The sequence below is a fragment of the Catharus ustulatus genome, chromosome 2, assembly GCF_009819885.2.
Source record: "Catharus ustulatus isolate bCatUst1 chromosome 2, bCatUst1.pri.v2, whole genome shotgun sequence".
NCBI lineage: Eukaryota > Metazoa > Chordata > Aves > Passeriformes > Turdidae > Catharus > Catharus ustulatus.
Window position 1 is genome coordinate 61772858 of NC_046222.1, and position 21141 is coordinate 61793998.

At 36.4% G+C, this 21141-nt stretch overlaps 1 protein-coding gene across 1 annotated transcript in view; it reads left to right on the forward strand.

Annotated features, from left to right (window-relative positions):
* Nucleotides 1-21141, forward strand: part of VWA8 (von Willebrand factor A domain containing 8) — a 192349-nt gene that overhangs the window by 133149 nt on the left and 38059 nt on the right. The window contains exons 30-37 of the mRNA XM_033051539.2: nucleotides 2759-2875; nucleotides 3349-3413; nucleotides 3513-3638; nucleotides 4113-4222; nucleotides 6260-6414; nucleotides 8114-8315; nucleotides 14773-14854; nucleotides 16844-17048. Of these exons, the coding sequence (XP_032907430.1) occupies nucleotides 2759-2875; nucleotides 3349-3413; nucleotides 3513-3638; nucleotides 4113-4222; nucleotides 6260-6414; nucleotides 8114-8315; nucleotides 14773-14854; nucleotides 16844-17048 (1062 nt within the window). The remainder of the gene's footprint in view (nucleotides 1-2758; nucleotides 2876-3348; nucleotides 3414-3512; nucleotides 3639-4112; nucleotides 4223-6259; nucleotides 6415-8113; nucleotides 8316-14772; nucleotides 14855-16843; nucleotides 17049-21141) is intronic.

A 21141-nucleotide genomic window follows, 5' to 3' on the forward strand; every position in this document is an offset into this window, starting at 1 on the left:
GGAGTGAGGGATTCTGTGGCACAGAAACTGAGACAGAGATCCACCTCACTCACCACATGTAGGAGATGGCAACCCTTTTTTAAAAGAAGACTTCTTCTAACACTTTGTAATCTGGCCCTGATACACAAGTGAGGATATGAAAGTACCAATAGCATAGTAATAGCAACTTCTGTAACCTCTAGTCCCCATGATATTCTGGTGTATGTCTTCAGAACAAAGGGTGTAGTTTCTTATTTTCTTCAAAAACTAGTTATCTCCTTTTTCTGATATTGTATGAGACTTTCCTTTTCTATGAGTGCACCTTATAGTAAAGGTCTGCTTATATAGAAATGTATGCATCTTCTCTAGAATGGGAGAAGGCTTGTTTTCCATAAGCACAAAGCTTGTACCACTACTCATTCTCAAATAACTGAAGTCTTGAATACAGTAAAGTATCCCAAATCATCTGAAAGACTTGTATTAATTAAACACCAGTAATCTACTTGCTTACATTTCCCTACCTCTGAAGATGTGACAGTGCAAGCCCCAAACAATAAATTCTTGCAACAGACTTTTTCCAATTGAACCTGATGAGCAGTATGTTAATGTTTCCATCTGTTCCTATTATTCACAGTGTCAGGGTTGTTATGTTTCTATCACTCAAGGGATTCTTGAGTAGCTCTAATAGAAAAGTGGGACAGGAGGCAAGAGGATGTATGATTACCCTGCCAAGCTAAGAATCAGCCTCAGTCTGAAGCAGACAATGTGTTTGCAAGCTTGCTTGCTCATGAACATCGAGGGCAGAACAGGTCAAAAACTGACAGTGAGTTTGGGGAGAAGAATACAAGAATTTTAAACTGAGTTATTTGCACTGTCCCACTCTGAAACTTCCCCAAGCTCTCCCCTCTGTCTGCAAAACCATAAGGAACAACTTCCCATACCAGCAAAATGAAGTCACAGCCCTGTTTGGTTTAAGAACTTTTTAGAGGAAAATGCTGGCTGAAATAAAAACAGCAGTAAGGAAAGGGAAACTTTGCAGTAACTAAAAATAAAGGCACACCACTTCACAAGATTGGTTATTGCATCTGTCCAGAGTTTGGAATTCCAGACATTGGGGTTGGGAGGTCGCCCAAAGGTTACTTTTCTCCCAGTCAAGAACAAACAGAGCGGAATTGCACACCAACGTCTTCTCCCAGCCCACTTGAAGAGTTGCCAGAGCTGCTCTTGGATGTGTTCACAAGTGACGCAAAAATCTATTCTTGAACACAGACAGAATATACATCAGTCACTTAGCACAGAAGGAAACCATTAACATCAAAAGGGGTGGAGTAGAGAAGCTTTTTATATTACCAACTGGTCTCATAAATTTAACACTAAGTGGAAGAATGTAATTGATTCCTATGTGTTCTTTGTCTCACGTGGAAGGCTAATGCTGTTACAGAATTGTATAAATGAAATATGGCAGAAAACCAAAATCCAAAGCAAATGTCCTATTTTTTTCCTGAACTACGTTTCTAAAATTTCGGTTTCTAATACATAAGCAAGCTTCTTTTTTTAGAAATATTGAACTTGAACTGAAATTCCCAAATGCTCCAAATAATACGATAATATTTCAAATACTTTACCATATTTAGCTTCAAATTACTGTCATTATTAAAGTCAACTCTCAAAAATATTTCTAGTGAAAGTATGAAGGGTACCCAAAAGGAACAAAACTGCTGTGACTCAGATTGTTTGTATTTGTTTTATTTAGGGGAAATCATGGGAATTTATGTTTTACTTCCTTAACGTCTATTGTGCGTTATTGCACATGTTGTACGTAGGCAGTTTACTTTTAGTAAGTCCTTGCAGAACCTAATGTCCTTGCAGAACTGGATGTTTCCTTGAATGGCAAACAAATAATTGAACCCAAGGCTTAATTAACTTAGTCCTTTGTACCTTTTGAATTTCATTTTATTCAATTAAGGTTGTCCCTGAATGACTATTGTCTTGAGTTCTTAGTTAAACACATTAGGACTAGCTATTACTACTTTGCAAAAAGAAATGTTTAAAAAGCCCTCATCATTTGATAGCATGTGCTGACCTTTGGGCATTGAGTAAAACATGAGAAATCTGAAGAAGTTGAAAATTTAGCACACCATGTTTTCATGTCATACATGGAGATTTGCACCATCCCATCTGCTTCTGGTCTTCATCTTTTTGAGTCGTCCAGCTATCCTACCTCGGACACTATAAGCTGTCAGAGAGTGCAGGCCAATATTCCCTGGGATATTTAATAGGCTCCACAGTATCAGAAATATGAACTTGGAGAGAAAGTACTTAAGCCATTTCTTCTTTCACCAGTTTGTCACCTTCAGTGAGACTTAAGCAATAAGTACAACAGAAAAATGTTAAGAAAACCTAAAACTAAAATGAAATATTTTAGTGACTTGACAGAACTAATTGATATGTCTCTTATCTGTAGCTGCATCTTAGGCATGTAAGCCATACTAGTCCAGTTCCTAGAGGTTATGCAGAAGTGAATGTGAGATGTATAGATAAAATGCTGTGGAAAAATTGTAATGTCATTCCAGCCCTTGCATGCACTTAACCTCTTCATTTTGGTTTCTCTATGAACTTTGAAATGAACCAAGAAAATCCAGCTTACATTTCACAACAAAATCTAGATCATCTCTTCAAAATATCCTAAGTGGCTCGAGTTGCAAAAGTCCTTCGGATAGATTTGTTGTTGTCTCTTAAACGACCTTGAGATGTACCTGGATCTGCTTTTCATTTACAGAGCAATGTTGTGTTGTTGCTGGATACAAGCAAAGGTTCCCTTCACCGACTTGTACTCTCATCAGATGCTCAAGACTCTCCTAAGAGAACATCTTGGTGGAGGAGCAAAGAAGAGACGGTGAGGAATAGCACCTGCCCGTATTAGACTAAGTTTTTTTAAAAGCAAATGTCTGTATTGGAAAAACAGGATCATTAGGTTTTTCCTGGTTTTACAGCCCAAGCGTTTAATTGTTTACTTTTATGTATGTTTAAATATCTTACTCATAAAATAATATTGTTATGGAATATTGATATAAAAATATAAATAAATTTTCTGAAGATAGGTGTCTTTAAAATATCCCTTTTTAGGGCTAGAACTGGAAATAATGGAACATTTTATGACAATGAATTATGTCCAAAATAATAAAGTCAGTTATGATCCAATTTATAATTAGGAGCGAGGCAAGCTAGATAGCATTTTGAGAGGTAATTAAAGCTGTGGATTCTTCTAAATAAAGGAAAAAAAAACTAGTATGCTTTCAGAGGAGTCAGGGAAACTCACTGGGACAAATCTAACAAGCACTAATTGTCCTATGATGGATTTTTATACAGAGCAACTACAAAATGTGCCGAGAGTTTTCACACAAAAACTGGCTGGTGTTCTACAAAGAAACAGGGTGAGAGTAAATTATATCCTCATATTCAATTGCTTTATATCAGATCTCCTTGTGTATATCCCTATCTGATTATTCTTCTCTTGACTTCCAATTTTATAGAAACCACCTTATTGTACTGGATGTATTGGAGGGTCAAACGCACACCATCTCACTTCCAATCAGTCTGAAAGCTGTTTTCCTGGTGGCTGAAGACCGGTGGCTCTTGGTGGAAAACGAAACAAATAAGTTAGTTCAGCCTAGTTTTCTTGATGGCATTATTTCTTGTTTGCTTCTGAAATTCTAGACTAACTTTGATCATATGTGTGTTAATATTAATTTTATTGAGGTGGTATTGGTCTTTAGAAATCAGAATGTTGATAGACCTATCTCTGCAAATACAGACATGTTGTCCAGATATGTTAGCACCTGCTTCCTTTACTTTCATGATTACATGAAAGCAATGTTACTCTGCTGTCTCATTTTTATAAACGCAGAGCAAATGAAAGTGTGCAAATAGTTACCAGAAGACAAATCTGCCACTTACTGGCCTACCCTTTCCTATCTCACAGATGTTTGGGAAATTATATTTATTTTAGCAAAAGGTGTTGATAACCTTGTTTATATAAATGGAGAATGTTTTTGCTGTTTCAGAAGAAAGAAGTCCTTGTTTAGAGTGACAAGTGTAATCGGGAATTATTATAAATATGTGTCTTTTTACAGGAAATTTCTTTTAACCAAGCGTGCCCATATGGAAGCTCAAGACAATGAGGTTTGCCAGCTGCATGCACTGAGTGAAGAGCCAGCTGACTTGGGATTTGGCTTATCAACAGGTACTGAATGCAAGCTTGGCTAGTTCCCTTTTTTTGTTCTTTTTGTCATTTCTGTTTGCAGCTGCACAAACAAGACTCTTTAAAGGTTTGAGTAACCATCTCTCTGATTCTGTTTTTGCCCCCTTGTCATGTTTGGTTAATAATAACAGCTTTTGTCAAGGCATGGCACATTCCATGCTCAAACCTCAAGTTGTTTGAATAAAGTATTTTTGCTTCATTGTAGCATCCAAGACCCTCAGTCATGGACTTTCGGCAAACAGACAAGCATGTAGAAGGAAAAGGAAGAAAGATGACTAGGCAGGAGTTAGAACAGGAATACAAGGGAACAAATACACTAATGATTCAGCCTGTACACTCTTGCATGTCTTCCACTCAACTCAGATGAGCTAGAAAACATTTCCCAACCCTTAGAAAAATATGAACCACTTACTGTTAAAACAGAAGTCACAGTTTCTGTAGCTCTGTTGATAGCATGCAGGGGACCATTGGGGCCATCACACTTGTGTTAAAAGGTAGGAGGAATTTGATCAGTAAAATTCCCAGATGGTGCCAGGCATTGAGGTGTGTCTTAGTTACACAACAGGGAAGAAATCTGCCATGGTCATCATTCTGCCTGCTAAGATCTGTCTGTCTTCAAATCTCATAGCATTTTCAACCCTCAGCATTTGATCACAGTGCACAAAATCTTTAGTCTACTTGATTTAGTAAGACTGGAAGTGCATGTGCATCCCACCTAACAGTTCATAGGTTTTGGTTATTATGCAACAGAGAGACAGAGGAAACAAATACAGAAACCACTTTATAACTGTTAAAGAAGGAACAAGTTTTGTTCTGGTTCATGTGGCTAGCATAAATAAGAAAAATTAGATTAACCCAGTGTAAACATGGTATAAACAAATGTTATTGAAAAATAATGCTTTGTTTACATAAATACCAACCAGGTGGATACCAAAAACTAACCATAGCCTAAATATTCAGAATCCTTTTAATTCTTGTACAGTTTACTCTACCAACTTATCAAGTGCTATCAGACCACAGTAGTTTCCTTCCTCTTACTACCTTAATTAGAAACTATTCTGGAGTATCATTCCTCAGATGGATAGAAATGTTATTATAATTTCCAGTCTCAGAGTATTTGTGTGCAGTTTATTACTGCATGCTTTCTGTGCTATTTTTATCCTTTGTTATCTTGTTTCTTCTCTTCCAATCTGAAATATTATCATATCCCCTGTCCACCTTTTTCCAAATCATCCAGCAAACCCCAAATGTAACATTTTCAGCCTGTTCTTGTTCTTTGAGGCAGAATCTGTGGCAGGAGAACTAAAAAAAGGTTGACTGGTGTGGGTTTACTGCTGACTCAGATTATTTATCCTTTGAGGGAGGACAGATTTTCTCCCACTGCCATGTAAACAAGATAGTCTTGTGCCCATCAAAGTGGAAACAGTGCAGAACTAAAGATAGCAGGTTCTGACTGTGTTGATAATTTGAGGTAAGGTAAAGGACTCTCACGAAAGCACAGATTAAAATTAATTTTTCTTAGCTTAAAGGCAAAGAAAACCAGACCATTATTTTAACAGAAATGCGTTACAAACAACATTATTTAAATTGCAAAGACAGCAAAAGAATCACCAAGAAATGTCGCATTGACACTTACCTGTGCAAACCTATGTTTTGCTTTTGGTGCATTTGCATTATAACAACTTTGAATGAGGTCACATAATGTTCTGTTCTATTTCATAAGCTTCCTGCCTCATTTGTACAGTAGAGGACAAAATTAAGTGGTATAAGCAACTACAAAGCTAGTATTTCCTGATTTTAAGTACTTGACTTTACAAAAATAGGATTACTTCCTTCTCCTCTGTGTTACAATATAGTATAATCAGATCTTCTGCTTTTTAGTAATTTTATGCTCAAAGTAATAGCAGTGACAGTGCAAAGTAACAGTGTTCAGTGCTCAGCACTCTTGCAGTTAATATTGCTTCCTATTGCACATCTGGATTTAATGACTTTCATTTTGTTTAATTTTATCCTGTTTAGTGTCAGAACTGTGTGTGCCTCAAGCAGTTTCAACTGACCAGCTATCTTCAGAAAACCTCAGTGCAGCTGTGGGACAAAAGATCAGCTCCCCCAACAGGATCTTCTCAGATGAGCACAATTATGCTACCATTGTTATTGGTTTCCCAGACCTCTTGGTAAATACTCATCATTATTGTACAATGAAATAATATGGTCTCATTTATTCTGTAACCCGTTAAGTACCTGTTTGCCAAATGATTTGGAAAGAAGGGAATGATAGCAAGGGAAAAATTCATGTAGTGTACACCATTTTTTATGGTAGTCTAATCTAGAGGGATGTCAGTGGTTTTTTAGGTAATAGGATATGAGACAATACAATGTATAGCGCAGACAAAATTCATTTTTTGTAAGCTCTGAACAATGCTGACTACAGTAATATTTTTTAAATCATGTGTTTTTACAGATTTTTAATTAAGCATAACATCTAAGAAAAAGAATCAGTGTGAACATCTTGCCCAGTGTGCAGCAGGTTGCAAGATTAGATTAAGGAAAAAGAAAAAAAAAGATACAGAAAATTATAGCAAAACTATAAAGCCCCTTCACTACTGATTAATGTATCTAAGTGTAAATAATACGTGTGTGTTCACTGCCATGACACAGTTAGAAAAGGACCAGAAAAGAAAGTGAAACTTAGTAGTTTAATGACTAGGGCTGTTGTAATGAGTAAAGAAAAATACAGGGAAAATACAAGCAATATGTTTAATTCTTTTTTTATATTTGCTGCCTAATGGTACATAAAAAGGATAGTGATTGTGGAATAAATAACTGTATGTCATGTTTATTTGATAAATTGGGGTAAATTAGAAAATATAACTGTTAAAAGACATGCATTTTGGGAAAGCTAAACGACAGAAGAAAATTCTTTGCAATCCAAAATTATTCAAACATATGTTCTTGACAATAAGACAGTCTTTGCAATTAGCTTTTGAGTTTTCCTTGGTTTTATATTACCAGATGGTTTATTCAAGCTTTTCATATTATTTACAATAGATGTGAGTTTGATGGAAAAGGGAGGTGGTCTAGAGGAGGGAGTATTAAATAAGCTGCACACTTCAATACTAACATACCAATGGAGGTGGTGAAGCATTTTTGGCTCTGCTTGATTTAAAGCAAGGTACCATCTTTCTCATACATAGTTTTAGTTATCCATGTGAATTTCAAAGAGGGACTGCTAAGGGTGAATGTAAGAGTGATGGGGCAAAGCTTCAGGTTCAGTATTTAGTGCTGGTGGGGTAGGTGTTTAGTATGAATGAGGTATCTGAGCTCTTCTATGTAATAGAATTGCTCAGTTTACAGAACACTGAGACCTTCAAGATGATTTTTTTCGCTAGGCTCTTTCAACCATAGTGGGAGATGAAGCTAATGGCTTTCATGTGGAGACCTACACTTAAACCTCTGAACCTAGAACTAAGTCCCAGTCTTATTGCTTAGCTTTGAATTTATTACTGAAATATCTGTTTGTCCTTATCTATGTTAGTGGAAACCTAACAGTTTTTTACATTGTTTGATTCTAAATTAGGTTTTTTCAATGCTTTCTGTTCCTTGTTCAATTTTTAAAAAGTCAATTCAACTTCAGATCTTCAGAGCATCTTGATGCCTAAAACTCATGTAAATGATTTGTTAGTTTTCACCCCTACAGGAGTTTTGGATGACAAAATAATCCAGGTCATTCGTTGTCATGTGGTAGCATAAGAAGTAACCTCAATAGCCACATTTTGTTTGAAATTAAATAAGAAGTGGAACTTATCAAGAAGTGTTTGGTTTTAGATTTAATCATAGTAATGTTTTCTTCAGTAGACACCTTCTCTTTTGCAGTCTCCCAGTGAAGTGTATAGCTGGAAAAGAAACTCCTCTCTGAGTCACAAACATGCTTCTCCTTCTGATCCACTTTATTATGGAGCCCAGAGGAAAACAGGAGCTGCAAAACAAACCAATTGTGTTACTTTATTGGCTTCTAATCAAATAGTCCGAATTTTAGCACCTGGAGATGTGCCTCTGAAAGACATTTACCCAAAAGGTAAGAGGTTCATATACTTGTGCTGCAACACTCTTGTTTTTTTGTTTTGCAATCTCCTATCACTCATTAATTTTTCCAGAATGTTCTTAGTCACAGAGCAAGTATTTGAGAAGGAATGAGTGTAGTTGCACTGAGTTTTAAAATTAATTTGAATCTTACTAGCATACTGAATTATACTTCTGAGGAATTAAAAGGGTTTCTATACTGTGGATATCTCAGTAGGTGGGATTTCCCTCTGTCTGCAGAGGAAATGCAGTAATAGAATATGATGGTTCCAGTTCAGCAATTGGCCTTCACCAATATTTCTAGCTTCTGCTCAGCATCATACATAGATGCAGTGGTAAACCTGTCAGAATTCTATCCCGAGCAGGGACAATAGGAGAGGTCATTTTGGAAATGCATGGGAGCCTGTCTACTTCTGTCCTTCTCTTCATACTTTCTCTTTGCACTTGTTTTTCTGGGGATGTTGCAAAGGGCATCCCTGCCTCCGGCTTTAAATCCCCTTTTATGAAGGTATTGTCTACAAATTTATCTGGTGCCTCTTTGAATCTGTACATCTCCACAGCAAACTCACAAGTTCATGATTTTTTGTAATCAGCTGATCTCTTAACAGGTTTATCCAGTGCCCCCTATTCTAGCATTGCAGGCTTGGGAGAATAACAGTTCTGCATTCACCTTAACCATCACCTTCATGACTTGGCAAATTTCAAGTCACTCCTGCCTTCTCTCCAAACTGAAGAGACCCAGACTATTTAGTTCTTCTCCTGTCCAAGAGAAGGTTGCATGAGCAACTTTCACATGCAGCAAAACCATTTTCTGTTTTGACACTAAAGCAGGTGTAGACTACAGATCTTCAGACATTTTTGTGCTGCTGTGCCGAGCTTTCTGTTATCATTACAACTTCAGTTTCTTCAGCCAATTACTAAAAATGTACCAATTAGTGCCTAAAAACAGCATTTGTAAGTTTTGCGTTAATTACCTTTAGGAATCTCCAAAGTTTACTATCAAAAGAGAAAATGCCCAGAATATTTGTGTGTGGTAGAATGGCTTGATTTAATCAGCACAAGAAGCTATTCCTGATTTAGTCTCTGTGTGAACTCTCTATCCCAGAATTAACATTTTATTCCAAATTAACTCAAACAGAATGAATGATCTAATCTGCCTGTCCTCATTTAACACAGACCAACTTCCCTATGTAGAGAAACCCTTTTATTTATTACCAAGAGGTTAAAACATTTCCTTGACTAAAGAAGCCAAGTCAAGGATATCAACAGGGTAGAAAATTTCAGTTACCTCCTTTTGTAACTTGAGGAAAGATTATCTATTAAAAAGATTAAACTTAATAAAATTAGTTGGAGTTAGAATCTTGGAACTAATTATACAACTTCAGGCTGTAATCTTCTCATACTTTATAAACTGTGGAAGGATCAGACTGGGTCACTTTTTTCAGGCCTTCACAGAAAAAAAAAATCTGAATCTGAAGTAGGTGTTTTGGAAGGTAAATCTTCTGAGCTTTTGTTAAAATTAGTTCACTAATTTGGGAGTAAGGGAGGTATTTTCTCTCGGTACTTCCAAAAGATACCTGAATTGAGATCTTAACTGCTATTTCTAAAAGCCTTTTAAGTTGCTGTGCTATGTAACACCCTATATTGCTATATTATTATGATTAAAAACCAGGGGTCATTCTTCATGAATCCAGGATACCAGTAACCTGATCACATTATCAGTCTGAGAATTGGCTTCTGTCTGACCCAGCAGTTTAATGTTTGTTCTCAGCTGTGATGAAATATATATATGAATAGGGATTGATAGCTTAAAATATTTAAAAAGTTGTATGAGGTTTGTACAGTGCTTTATGGCCATATTTATGCTGAAAGATTTCATGCCTTGAAGATGGTTATCATTGATTTTTCTTTTCTGAATGATATTTTAATTTATGAATTACAAAGACTAATTTTAACTGAATTGTGTTTAATATAAATTTACTGATTCAATTAAATAGGACCTGAGCAAAACTCTAGGTTTTCTGCACCATAGCGTTTTTCAGGACTTTTTCAAGGCATTTCCATTTATCAGTTAATGGCTGGATTTTCTAGTGGAGGAGGAGCTATGAGGAAAATCCTACAGTAACCTGTGCTACTCAGCATGTCATGAAAAAAACTGAAAAACTAATTAACACTGAGGTAACAGTGCTGATGAGAGTAATTATTCATGGTAGGAAGGATTTACCATGAAGAATTACGAGATGGACTACTATTCTGAATTCAGTAGAAATAACAGGTGAAATTCAGTATAGATAAATATGTGTAGAAAGAAAAAAATCCTAATTCTACATCAAATAAGATGGGGATGATGAGAATATCTTACTAGCATCATTTTGCTTTCATGATAGATGGTTTCATTGAGATAGCAGTTCAAAGCTCAGGAGCACTCGAAAAAAGCAAATCAAGTGTTAAGAATTACTTGGGAAGAAACAGAAAAAAGCAGAGAACCTCTTTGTGCTGTTGTACAAATCCATGTGTCCTTAACACTGTTCAGTTTTGGTCCTCCATCTCAAGGTGGGTAGAGCCTGAACTGTGATAAGTTCAAAAAAAACCAACAAGGATGAGCAAGATTGTATTGGCCAACCTTCCCATGTGTGAAGAGAAGATCAAGAAAGGAACATATGTTAGAGGTCTACAAAAACATGTATGGCATGGAGATGTGGAAAAAACTGACAATTTTGCACTCAGTCTCTGAGTTAGGGAGCAGCTAATGAAACTATGAGGAACTTCATCAAAACAAACGAGACAGAGTTCTTCGTAGAGTACTAATCTGTGAAACTGCTTCCCAAAGGATCTTGCAAATGCTGAAATGTCAGTGCAAAAGAAAACTGGACAAACTCCCAGAAAGTTAACTAAATACACACAGACACCACATTCAGCTGAAGAAGCTCCTAGATTGGAACTGGTTGGTGACTTGAGGAAAAAACCATGTGCACTTGTCTGTTCTTACACATTTCAAGCATCTAACTACTCCTGGAGACAGGATACTAAATTAGAGGGACCTAGTACTGCCCTTATTATGGCACAAATCAAAAATATTTCCAAGTGAAGAAGGGAAGACAGAAAAAGGTGAGCATGTGACTTTGTGCTCAGTTGGAAGGTGACATAAAAAGGTAGTAGCCCTTATCATGCTCGTTTGAGATTCTGTTCTTGCAGCCTTTCCTCTGGGCTGTTGTTTCCTCTGGAGTTTGCCTCAGTCTCACCAAGTGACAGAAGATTTGATTGACTACACATTTAACTGCCGCCAATTGCTGCTTAACAGTCTTGGTCCCTTGAAATTCAATGTTGCTTATTCCTAATTGTGTTTCTGTATTGAAAACCTGTAGTTACTTACCTATGAAAATGTATCCTTCCTTGGGAGATGGTAAAGTGAAGCAAAGACATCCCGCTGCATGAAATCAGTTGCATGTCAGACCAAAAGTTCTTGCCCTATTGTCTTCTGTTGCCTTTGAGAAGTTGTTTTATATTTTTGATTTTGTTTCCAATCTGTCAGATTTTCTTTCTCATCTTCTTGGACAACTGGTCAGTTCTGGCATACAGCCTTCCCTTTGTACTAATAATTCAAAGTACTCAGCCAAACTCTAGCATACTTCAATATGTATTACTGAAGCTGTTCCAGGAACAATAAGCAAAGAAATAATTGCCTATATGTTTTATTGGAACTGTAAACCAAATGATAGTTATATTTGAAAATAAATTATAGCAAGTAAAAATTTCCCCAAAGACTGCCAAGTAGATGTATGGACACAAAATACAAACCCAGACAAGAGATCATGGCAAAATCCAGCAAAGAAGAATTAATGTTTTTTCTAAAAACAAGACTGTAGAGATGAGGGACTACTTGAGATCAAATATTTACTTGGATTCTCAACACTTTCTATAGATGAACATAAAATAACAGCCTATTACTGAGTGTGTGTCTTTGTAAGTATCACAGTAACTGGAACAACATGTGGTGTAACACATAATGTTACCAAGATAACCTTGACACATCATCTGATCCACCTCTTTATATAGGGACAGGATGACATGTGTAGTCTCTTCTTAACTGATTTTTGTCAAACAATTGGCCAATTGCATCGCTTCATTCTTTTTGTATGAGAAAAAGCTTTTCATGGTGTCCATCTTTTCTTTCTCTAAACAAAACTGAATACCTCATGTCACCTTTACTCACTCAGGATGATACTGCTCTCTTTATAATGATCATCTCAATACAATTTGATGTGTTTTTTAAAAAAACACTCTGTTTATACAAAAAAAAAATCCTAGCATTTGTACTTACAGTCCATCTGTTCTGACTGCTTTGTCCTCCTCAGGACTCTTTCATGTCACAGAATCATGCAATGGGTAATTTGGAATGGACCACTTGAGGTCATCTAATCCAATCTCCCTGCTCAGCAGGGTCCTCTAGAGTATGTTACTCAGGATTGTGTCCAAACAGTTCCTCTCCAGGGAAGGAAACTCTACAATCTCTCTGGGCATCCATTTCCAGTGCTCCATCACCATCACAGTAAAGAAGATTTTTCTCATGTTCAGGTGCAACTTACTGTTCATCATTTCTGTTGCCTCTTGTCCTATTGCTTAGCACCACAGAGCAGAGCCTGCTCCATCCTCTAACACCCTCCCTTTAGACACTGACAAACACTGATGAGGTTCCTTCTCAGTTTTCTTTTCTTGAGGCTGAGCAGGCCCTGGTCCCTTTCCTATAAGAGAGTTGCTCCAATCTCCTCTTCATAGCCCTACACTGGACCCGCTTCAGGAACTCCATGTCTCCCTTCTGAGGAGCCCAGAACTGAGCATTGTGTCTGTTTTCCTTAAACTTTGAGTCTGGAGCTGTGCATAGCTGTTCTTCTCCGTCAGGCTTTGGCAAAAGAAGAGCAAACTGCACTTGTTCATGTCTGATTTTCATGTTTCATCACCAAGATTCTTGACTGCAGTTCTGGGGCCTAGCCAGCAGTTCTTGTGTAGCATTTAAACATTTGATTGCCTTTTTGTCCACTTCCTACTCTGCAATCCTTTGTCTTTTTATTGTCTTTAATTTGTTTGATTTGTATTCTTTCTCTAATTTATTAACTTAATTGTTAATTCTTATCCCACAGTTCTACCCTTTCTAGTTCAGTATCTGCCCTTGCTCTAGATCTTGATCAGAATGTTTAATGTGTATCTTATTCTTCATTACTAACAAAAGAGAGAGCACATTTTAAAACAGTAAATAATCTAGGGTAAACCAAAACTGGTCATTCTTCATTACTAACAAAAGAGAGAGCACATTTTAAAACAGTAAATAATCTAGGGTAAACCAAAACTGGTCTTTGTTCCACAAACCTTCATTTTTCTGGATCTTTTTCCCCTGATTCTGATGTGTTTGATATTCCCATTTTTATGAAGATGAGTAAAGTCAATAGATGTTCTGCTGTAGGCATGTATACTATAGATATATAAATACATTGGATATGCATAAAATGCTGCTGTGAGTTATTCTGTGTGCTCCTTTGAATATCAGATCTCATTGCGCTGCTGATCATCCTGGTCTTTTCTGTGTGTGCTCTATGCAATCATGAGCACTTCTGCAGGTAAGGTCAGACTCCTTCATTTCAAGGAGGTGGAAGATAGGTTGTTTCAGAGGAAAATCTAGACTTGCTTTCATCTTGTGACAATGGTGTTTTGTATCCATACTGTGCAGTGTGATTCAGTCTTGTGGTTTCTTTTCTGAAAAACTCAATTTACTCCACGCAGATGAAAGTCAGCTCCAAACTGGAAGCTGCTTCTGAGCCCTGGCACACTGTACTCATAAGCTGGCAAAAGCCAGTGTAGGCACACAAACACAAATTTATTTCTGAAGGAAGGACCATATATTAGCTGTATTCATTAAACTGTCCATAAACAGAATATTTAATGCTTAATAGTCTAGGGCCTATAAGTTATAAAATCTTTGCGTACTGAGAATCTGCCTCCAAAAAGAGTGGTTCAATTTCAGGGAACAGTGTTTAGGTTACTATTAATGAGAAGTATTCAAGTGGAAGTCATAAACACAATGTTTTGACATGTTCCTCAATATGCTTTTAAAGTCAGATATACAACTGACATTCTTTTCAGTGGCAGATCAAAACAGCAAGTTAGGGATTGCAGTAATGCTTGAATAGTGCTTTTGTAAGGAGTGCTATATTTGTGTGTAATTTTGACATTTGCCATACAAATACATTGTTCTTTTGTAACTGTGACAGTCTGATTACTCACTATTGTAACAATAAAACAATTCCTTATTTGAAAGTTATATTCCTGTATTGAGTATGAAAGCTTATCATTTTCTGACAGGTACTGTATAATAAAATGCTTAAATTTAATCTGCTAAATGCAAATGTAATAACCAGTTAATCATGCAGCTAGAAAATAACATGTTTGCTTGTTTTCAGATGTCACTCCTCCACCAGCTGCTGGATACTTGGAAGTGACAGATCTTAATTCAAAGAAAATCAAATACATTGCAATTCCTAGGTAACTGATTTTATTGATTAGAGCACTGTCATCTTAGAAAAAGAGCAAAGATAATTTAGTGCCTATTGTTACTTCAGGATAAGCAAATATTTCTTTTGATGTGAAAAGTAAGACTAATTCATACTTAAGTGTAAAATTCTGCTAGCATTGCAGTATATTTTTGTCAAAATTATGTACATATTTTTACTAGGTACTGCTGATAAAATTATAGCAATTAATTAGTAAATATGAAAGGTAGCTTTATCTTCCGATTTTCATTTCCTTTGTTCCTTCCTCCTCTTCCATCCACTTTATTCTCAACCCTCTTTAATTATGGTTTGCAGTGTTTATTTTCTTTTCCTTTTTTTCCTGTCTTTAAGATCAGGATAAGAAAGGCAAAAGGATTCAGTGCTAGGTGTTAGGAAACTGGGGATCAAGTTCTGGTCCAATATAAAGTTCACTTTGAAAATAGCTTGTGCTTTTCTGTGGTTCTCCCTTTGGAGTACCATTCCCAAGTATCTTGCATGATACACAAATATCTTGTATGATAAATTAAAACAGGCAGATTCTATGGCTTCTGTTTGGTTTTAACACCTGTCTCTCACAACTATGGAGAGTATTTGCAAATGTTTTATTGTATAAAGGTATATTTTGGTCCCAAAATATCATTTTCTAATGTAATAATAGTAATAAACATTTTTGTTTTAAATGACAGTCTTTCCACTTTGCATATTTAAATAGCACATGTATGAAACTCATACACAAAGAATTTTTTTTTTAATTCTATTAATCATTCAGCTATATCATGTTGATTTTCACAGTACTTATTCTCATTTAAATTAATTCTGGTTTATTAATAACCTGGGGAAAATTTCAATTAACAGAAAATTATTATTGCACTGTTCACCATTTATAATTGGTCCATTGGCCTACGTCTTACATAGTCATTCAAAAATGAAAGACATTACCATAAAAATAGCCAGTAACTTTATTTTTCACTAGGATTTTGTGCGAAATAACAGATATTACAAAGCCATATTTTATCATTAGAACCCTTAAGCTAGCATTAGGATTTAAGGTGTGTATGGCAGGTCTGTGCAGAAGTCCAGATTAGAAATGTACTGCAGTAAGAACTGATGAGTAAAGTTTTCATCATATGTATATATATGAATAGTTCTCTGTTAAAATCTAACAACCTTTCTTCCTTCTGGCAATGTTAGCCCAGTCAAATGTTGAGATAACTCCTTCAGTTGAGTTAGTACATGGTGGTTTCAGTCATAGGTGTTGGCATATGTGTTGCTACTTCTTATATTTTTGAAAATTGTTAGTTTTGCTATTAGTGCAGGTTGCCAAGTCGTTTATGTATGTAATTAACAGTACTGGAAAATGCATAGACTCTTCCCTCCATTGTCTAAATTTCCCTTCATATTATGTGCTTATTAGGGCCTGTCTTTCAGCAGTAAATTTTTGTCAGCAAGCTGACTGTTTAAAAAAGTGCTACAATTCTCTGTACATAAAGCTGTGTCATTGTTAAATAAGTATTTAAGACTCAGTATTTTATTAAAGCTCTAGAGAAAGGCGTTACTCTAAGTTAATGGAAATGTATTTTCCTCAGTGCTTGGATGATGTTCTCTCTATTTCGTTTTTAGTTTTATATTTTCCTGAAGCATCTTTTTACATTTTTTATATTCTTAATACTTTTTTTTTCCCAAAGGTGAACTACTTTTACATAGATTAGATACAACAGCTGAACAACAGCAGCTCTTTTGGCAACATACTACCTTTCAGCCTGGCCTTTTATACTGCTTCTTACACAGTCAGGTGTCTTTTGGTTATGTCCAGTTTCAGTAGTTGGAAACTTTCAGTTAAAATAGGGGGTCCACAGGGCCAAGTTATAGTCTCTCATGAAATTGGGATGTAATTTATTTAATTGTCACCTTAACTGCAGAAATATTCGTCTCCCTTTTAATTGCAGCTTTAAGAAAAGTCACATTAATTCTTTTTTTTCAGTTCACAGTCTCTCTCTCCATACACATCTTGGCTCTCTAAGATCTCAGATGCTGATGCCCTACTGGCACCACTGGGCAAAGTAGGTTTGGTTACTGTGGACATGGGAGGAGGTGTGAGGCTTTGGGAAACTGGGCTGGAAAGCCTCCAGCAGTCACTGCAGGAGTGGAGGAACATGATTGGCCAAGAAGATGGTCGTCCTGTGCAGGTAGGACTTCACAAAGCTGAACTGGAAAACGTAACAAAATGAGCTATAGATGAGTTTTCAGCTGGGAAAGGAGTTGAGGGAAGAGCTGTGTTGAAAAATGCTGTGCAGTAGAAGTGTACCTGTGAGAAAAATTTAATAGACTTCTTTCCTGAAAAAAGAGGCACAGTAGCTTAATTTAAAAACATTTTGTAACCCCTGTAATTATGGTTACTGACAGACTCTTTGTCTTACATTGTTTGTATTTTTGCCAAATTCCAGTGCAATTAAATGCAAATAAATTCTTTCTCTATTGATTTTTAACTGTAACTTTCAGGATGTAGAATAATGAAATTAATTTTTAAGAAAATTATATACTTTTCCAGAATTCAAATTCTTGGGAAAAAAATATTGAGGTTTTACTTTGAAAAAGAGACTTGAAACCTAGGTGAAAAATGCCTTGAATTCACAGAAAAGCCTTTGGCTAATCTTAATAATTTTCCCAGCTAAGCAGAATTGCAAGGATCTCCATACAGCCATGTTCTTATGTGGAATGTTTAGGTAGATGCTGCAAATACACAGCATATACATGTATGGTGTGTTTGTGTGCATGAATGTATATATGTGTATGTGAGTGTTAATGTATTGGCTAATATGTGTGATCACCATTGCAACACAGAGGGAACATTCAGGACTGTTTCAGTTGCATCTTTAATTAGAATGGGAAAGCAGAATGAGTCTATTCTTAATTAGATTTCTGTCTGGTTTCAGTTGGGTTTTTTTCTTAGCTCCCTTTCTACAAAATGTTTTGTGGTTACAGAGACTTGGGCAAGAACTGTTCTTGTTACTGGATCTCAGCAAATGCCATTCATAAAAGGCATGAGAAAAGGGAATTGTTACCCAGTAGCACCTTTGTACTCCACACTTGTGGCTTTGCCAGTGCCATGTTCATTGCCAGTGCAGTAGCACTAGCACCATCTTATGGTCGGATATAGTCAGTTTACACCAGCCCGTGGAGTTTGACTAGTTTTAATAGTTTTTTTTTCCTTTTCTTTTTTTTTTTAATAGCTTGTTATTTTATTCAACAATATTACTATATTGTCAATAATAGCCAACAAATTATTATACAATACAGGCCTGGAAAGTACATGCCATAAGAAAATTTAAGTTCTTTAACTAGAAATCTCAAATAGCCATTTTAAAGAAGGCTAAGAAGTTTTCCCACAGTCACAAAGCAGTTTTCAAAATCTGCTGTAGAATTTCTCTCCACTGACAGCCTGCCTCACTACTAGGCACACTCCAGGGTAGTCTCCTTAGAATATCTTTCTTTTTCCCTTTGTCAAACCAGTGGTTTGTCAGAACTGAAATAACATGCTCTTTGATTTGTGCTAAAGGGCTGGAACAAAGCCTCCTGTGTGATCTTCTGACTTGCATGATTATCACTAGCTTCTGTTTCCCTGCTTTACTTTTTTGCTTTGAATGGAGAGATAATGAGACCTAAGAAGCTTTGTTTACAAAGGCATGGCAGAGCAATAAGAAATAAATTAGGACTTTTGTTTTATGTAATCTCCAATAAGGTAATAGATATGTAGTTGCTGTGTAAACTCTGTACTTTGCTAATTGGATGTGAAGGCCATCACCTTTCCAGCTTAATTTCTCAATAGGTCTACACATAAAAGCTGTACTTTATAAAGGCATTCTTTTCTGGAAATGAAATCCTGTTACCTGAAAAAAATATTCATGTATCTTCCCTGTGTAATTGAGCGTAGCAAGAACCTGTCTCCTGATCCAGGGACAATTACTTTGCTAAGAATGCTTCAGCTAAATATTTCCTGATACCTGTTTTTACAAAATTGGACATATCTTGCAGCCATGTATTGATCTGATCATTCAAGTGTATGAAGATGACCTACTGTTGTGTCATATTTCATGCTCATGCTCATGTTAAGTAACTTGGAGTCTAATGAGGTTTCTCTAGTTCTTTGACTAAACCCATCATTCCCAATCATCATGTAGCAGAAACTCACTGTAAGAGAATTGTCAGTGCTCTACATATCACCCACCCACCTCGAATTTCCCCTTCCCTTAAAACTGCCATTGTTGCGTCCCACAGAACTGTGACTTTGCAAAGCTAAGCAAAGCTTAACAAAGCTAAACATCCCTTTGTGATGATGTTCTTAGACCAATCCATGTCCTGTCTATGTGGTTGGGAACCACTGATCTGCAGAAGCACATACAAACTCTTTGAATCTTCCTGACCCTTTATAGAAAAAAGTATAAGAGGGCTTTCAATATAAATATAGTTTCAAAGAACTGGAATCAGATCTTCAACCAGGCTTTAGTTGGAACTATTGGTACTATCTTCTAGGGCTGCATTTTTGCTTTCACAAACACGATAGCTCTGAGAAGGAGGCTGGATATACATAAGCAATGAAAGGAAAACAAGCAGCTGTTCCACTTGTAATCAGTAATTAGGCTCCCTTGATATAATTTGTGGCAATCTTCAAAACAGTCAACATTTGTTTTGTATTGTTTACATACTCAGCAGAGTTCAAACTGCTGAAGTCTTGAGGCTACCAAATTAGTTTATCAAAATATGGTATGTATTTACCTAAGCCTGCATTTGTGCAGTCAGGTCAGAATTTTTGGTCATTTATTGAAGTTTTAAATCAAAATAATACTACAGTATTCTGAAAGGATTAAATTGGAGTGTCTGAAGTACAAAATCTACAGAAAATACTGTATTTTCTAAAGCTGTGACCTCTACTCCAAAAACCATTGAGCTTTTTCATTTTTTGGTGTCGCTGACATAAAGGTCACTTCATTATCAAACACCTGAAGAGGATTTGAAGGACAATTTATTTTTAAAATCTTGCCCTAAAAGTTCCATAGCAACAGGGAGACATTGATAAGCTTGTGGTACTTTTTGCAGTCCAAAAGTTACTGATGGAAATTAAATAGAATAGTTAGCAAGGGGAAAAAATGAGATTTCTTTCCATATTCCCATCTCTCTGCTGTCCTGAAACCGGGTCACAATTTTCTGGTACATCCCAGCTCTTAAAGGTCAAGACCTGCTTGTTCTACAGTACTCTTCTTCTTCAATGATGGATATTCCTTATGTTTCTTTGGCCTATGACAGAACCCCCCTACAACATAAGTGTTCTGTGTAATGTGTGCTTTTCCTCAGAAACTTGAAAAGCATTTGCCCCAGGTTATGTCTCCTATAACTCTAGGAAGCTCAGGTGAGTTTCCTAGATGATTCAGATTCAGCCAATGTTATGTCAAGATCACGTAGTGTATGACTGAGCAGAGCAAAGATATAGCACATGTGAATTGAGAGGGCAACAGCTGTTTAAAAATTGATAAAGTGCATTTACAGTAATTTCACAATTATAAACCGCACCATTTTGACTAAAATTTTGTTATGAACCCGGAAGTGCGGCTTATAATCAGGTGTGGCTTATAATCGTGAAATTACTGTACCTGTGACCAAGTGCATGTGCTATGTAGAACCTCGATAATACAACACCTAAATCATGCCAGCTCTCTAATCTGAAGACTGATGGGCAACACAGACATACTTCTTTGTAGGTGTCAGTCCAAAGGAAGTGTGTAAGAGAGACATTAACAACTTAGTATGAAACCAGACCCTTCCAAAGAAAAGGATCAGCCTGGAAATGTTTTCTCCCATTTTTTCCTCACTTTGCTTTAGTTATTTCTCCTGACATAAAGGTTCAGCTGGAGTCAAAGTTGAGTACATTCCGGAAGTATTCATAATGCCAAAAGTCTCACATTTACTGTTAAAGTTGAAAGAAGCCCAACCATGTTAAATTAGGTGAGAAGTGTGCAAATGTAGCTGAATGTGTGTCTCTTATTTATTCACACACAGGTACATGTATATATTTGCAGACACACATACCCTTTTTTTTTCCCCAGTTGTCGTACCTAGACATGGTTTTCTTGAATTAGAATTACCTGAAGAGATCGTCATAGCTTTGCAGGCAGCCAGTCCCACAGGGACTATATTTCATGATGAGCAAGAATTGGAAGTCAATTTGGATAATGATCGTCTTATTCCCTTCCTCGAATAGTCTCATTTATTCAATTTGTATTCCAT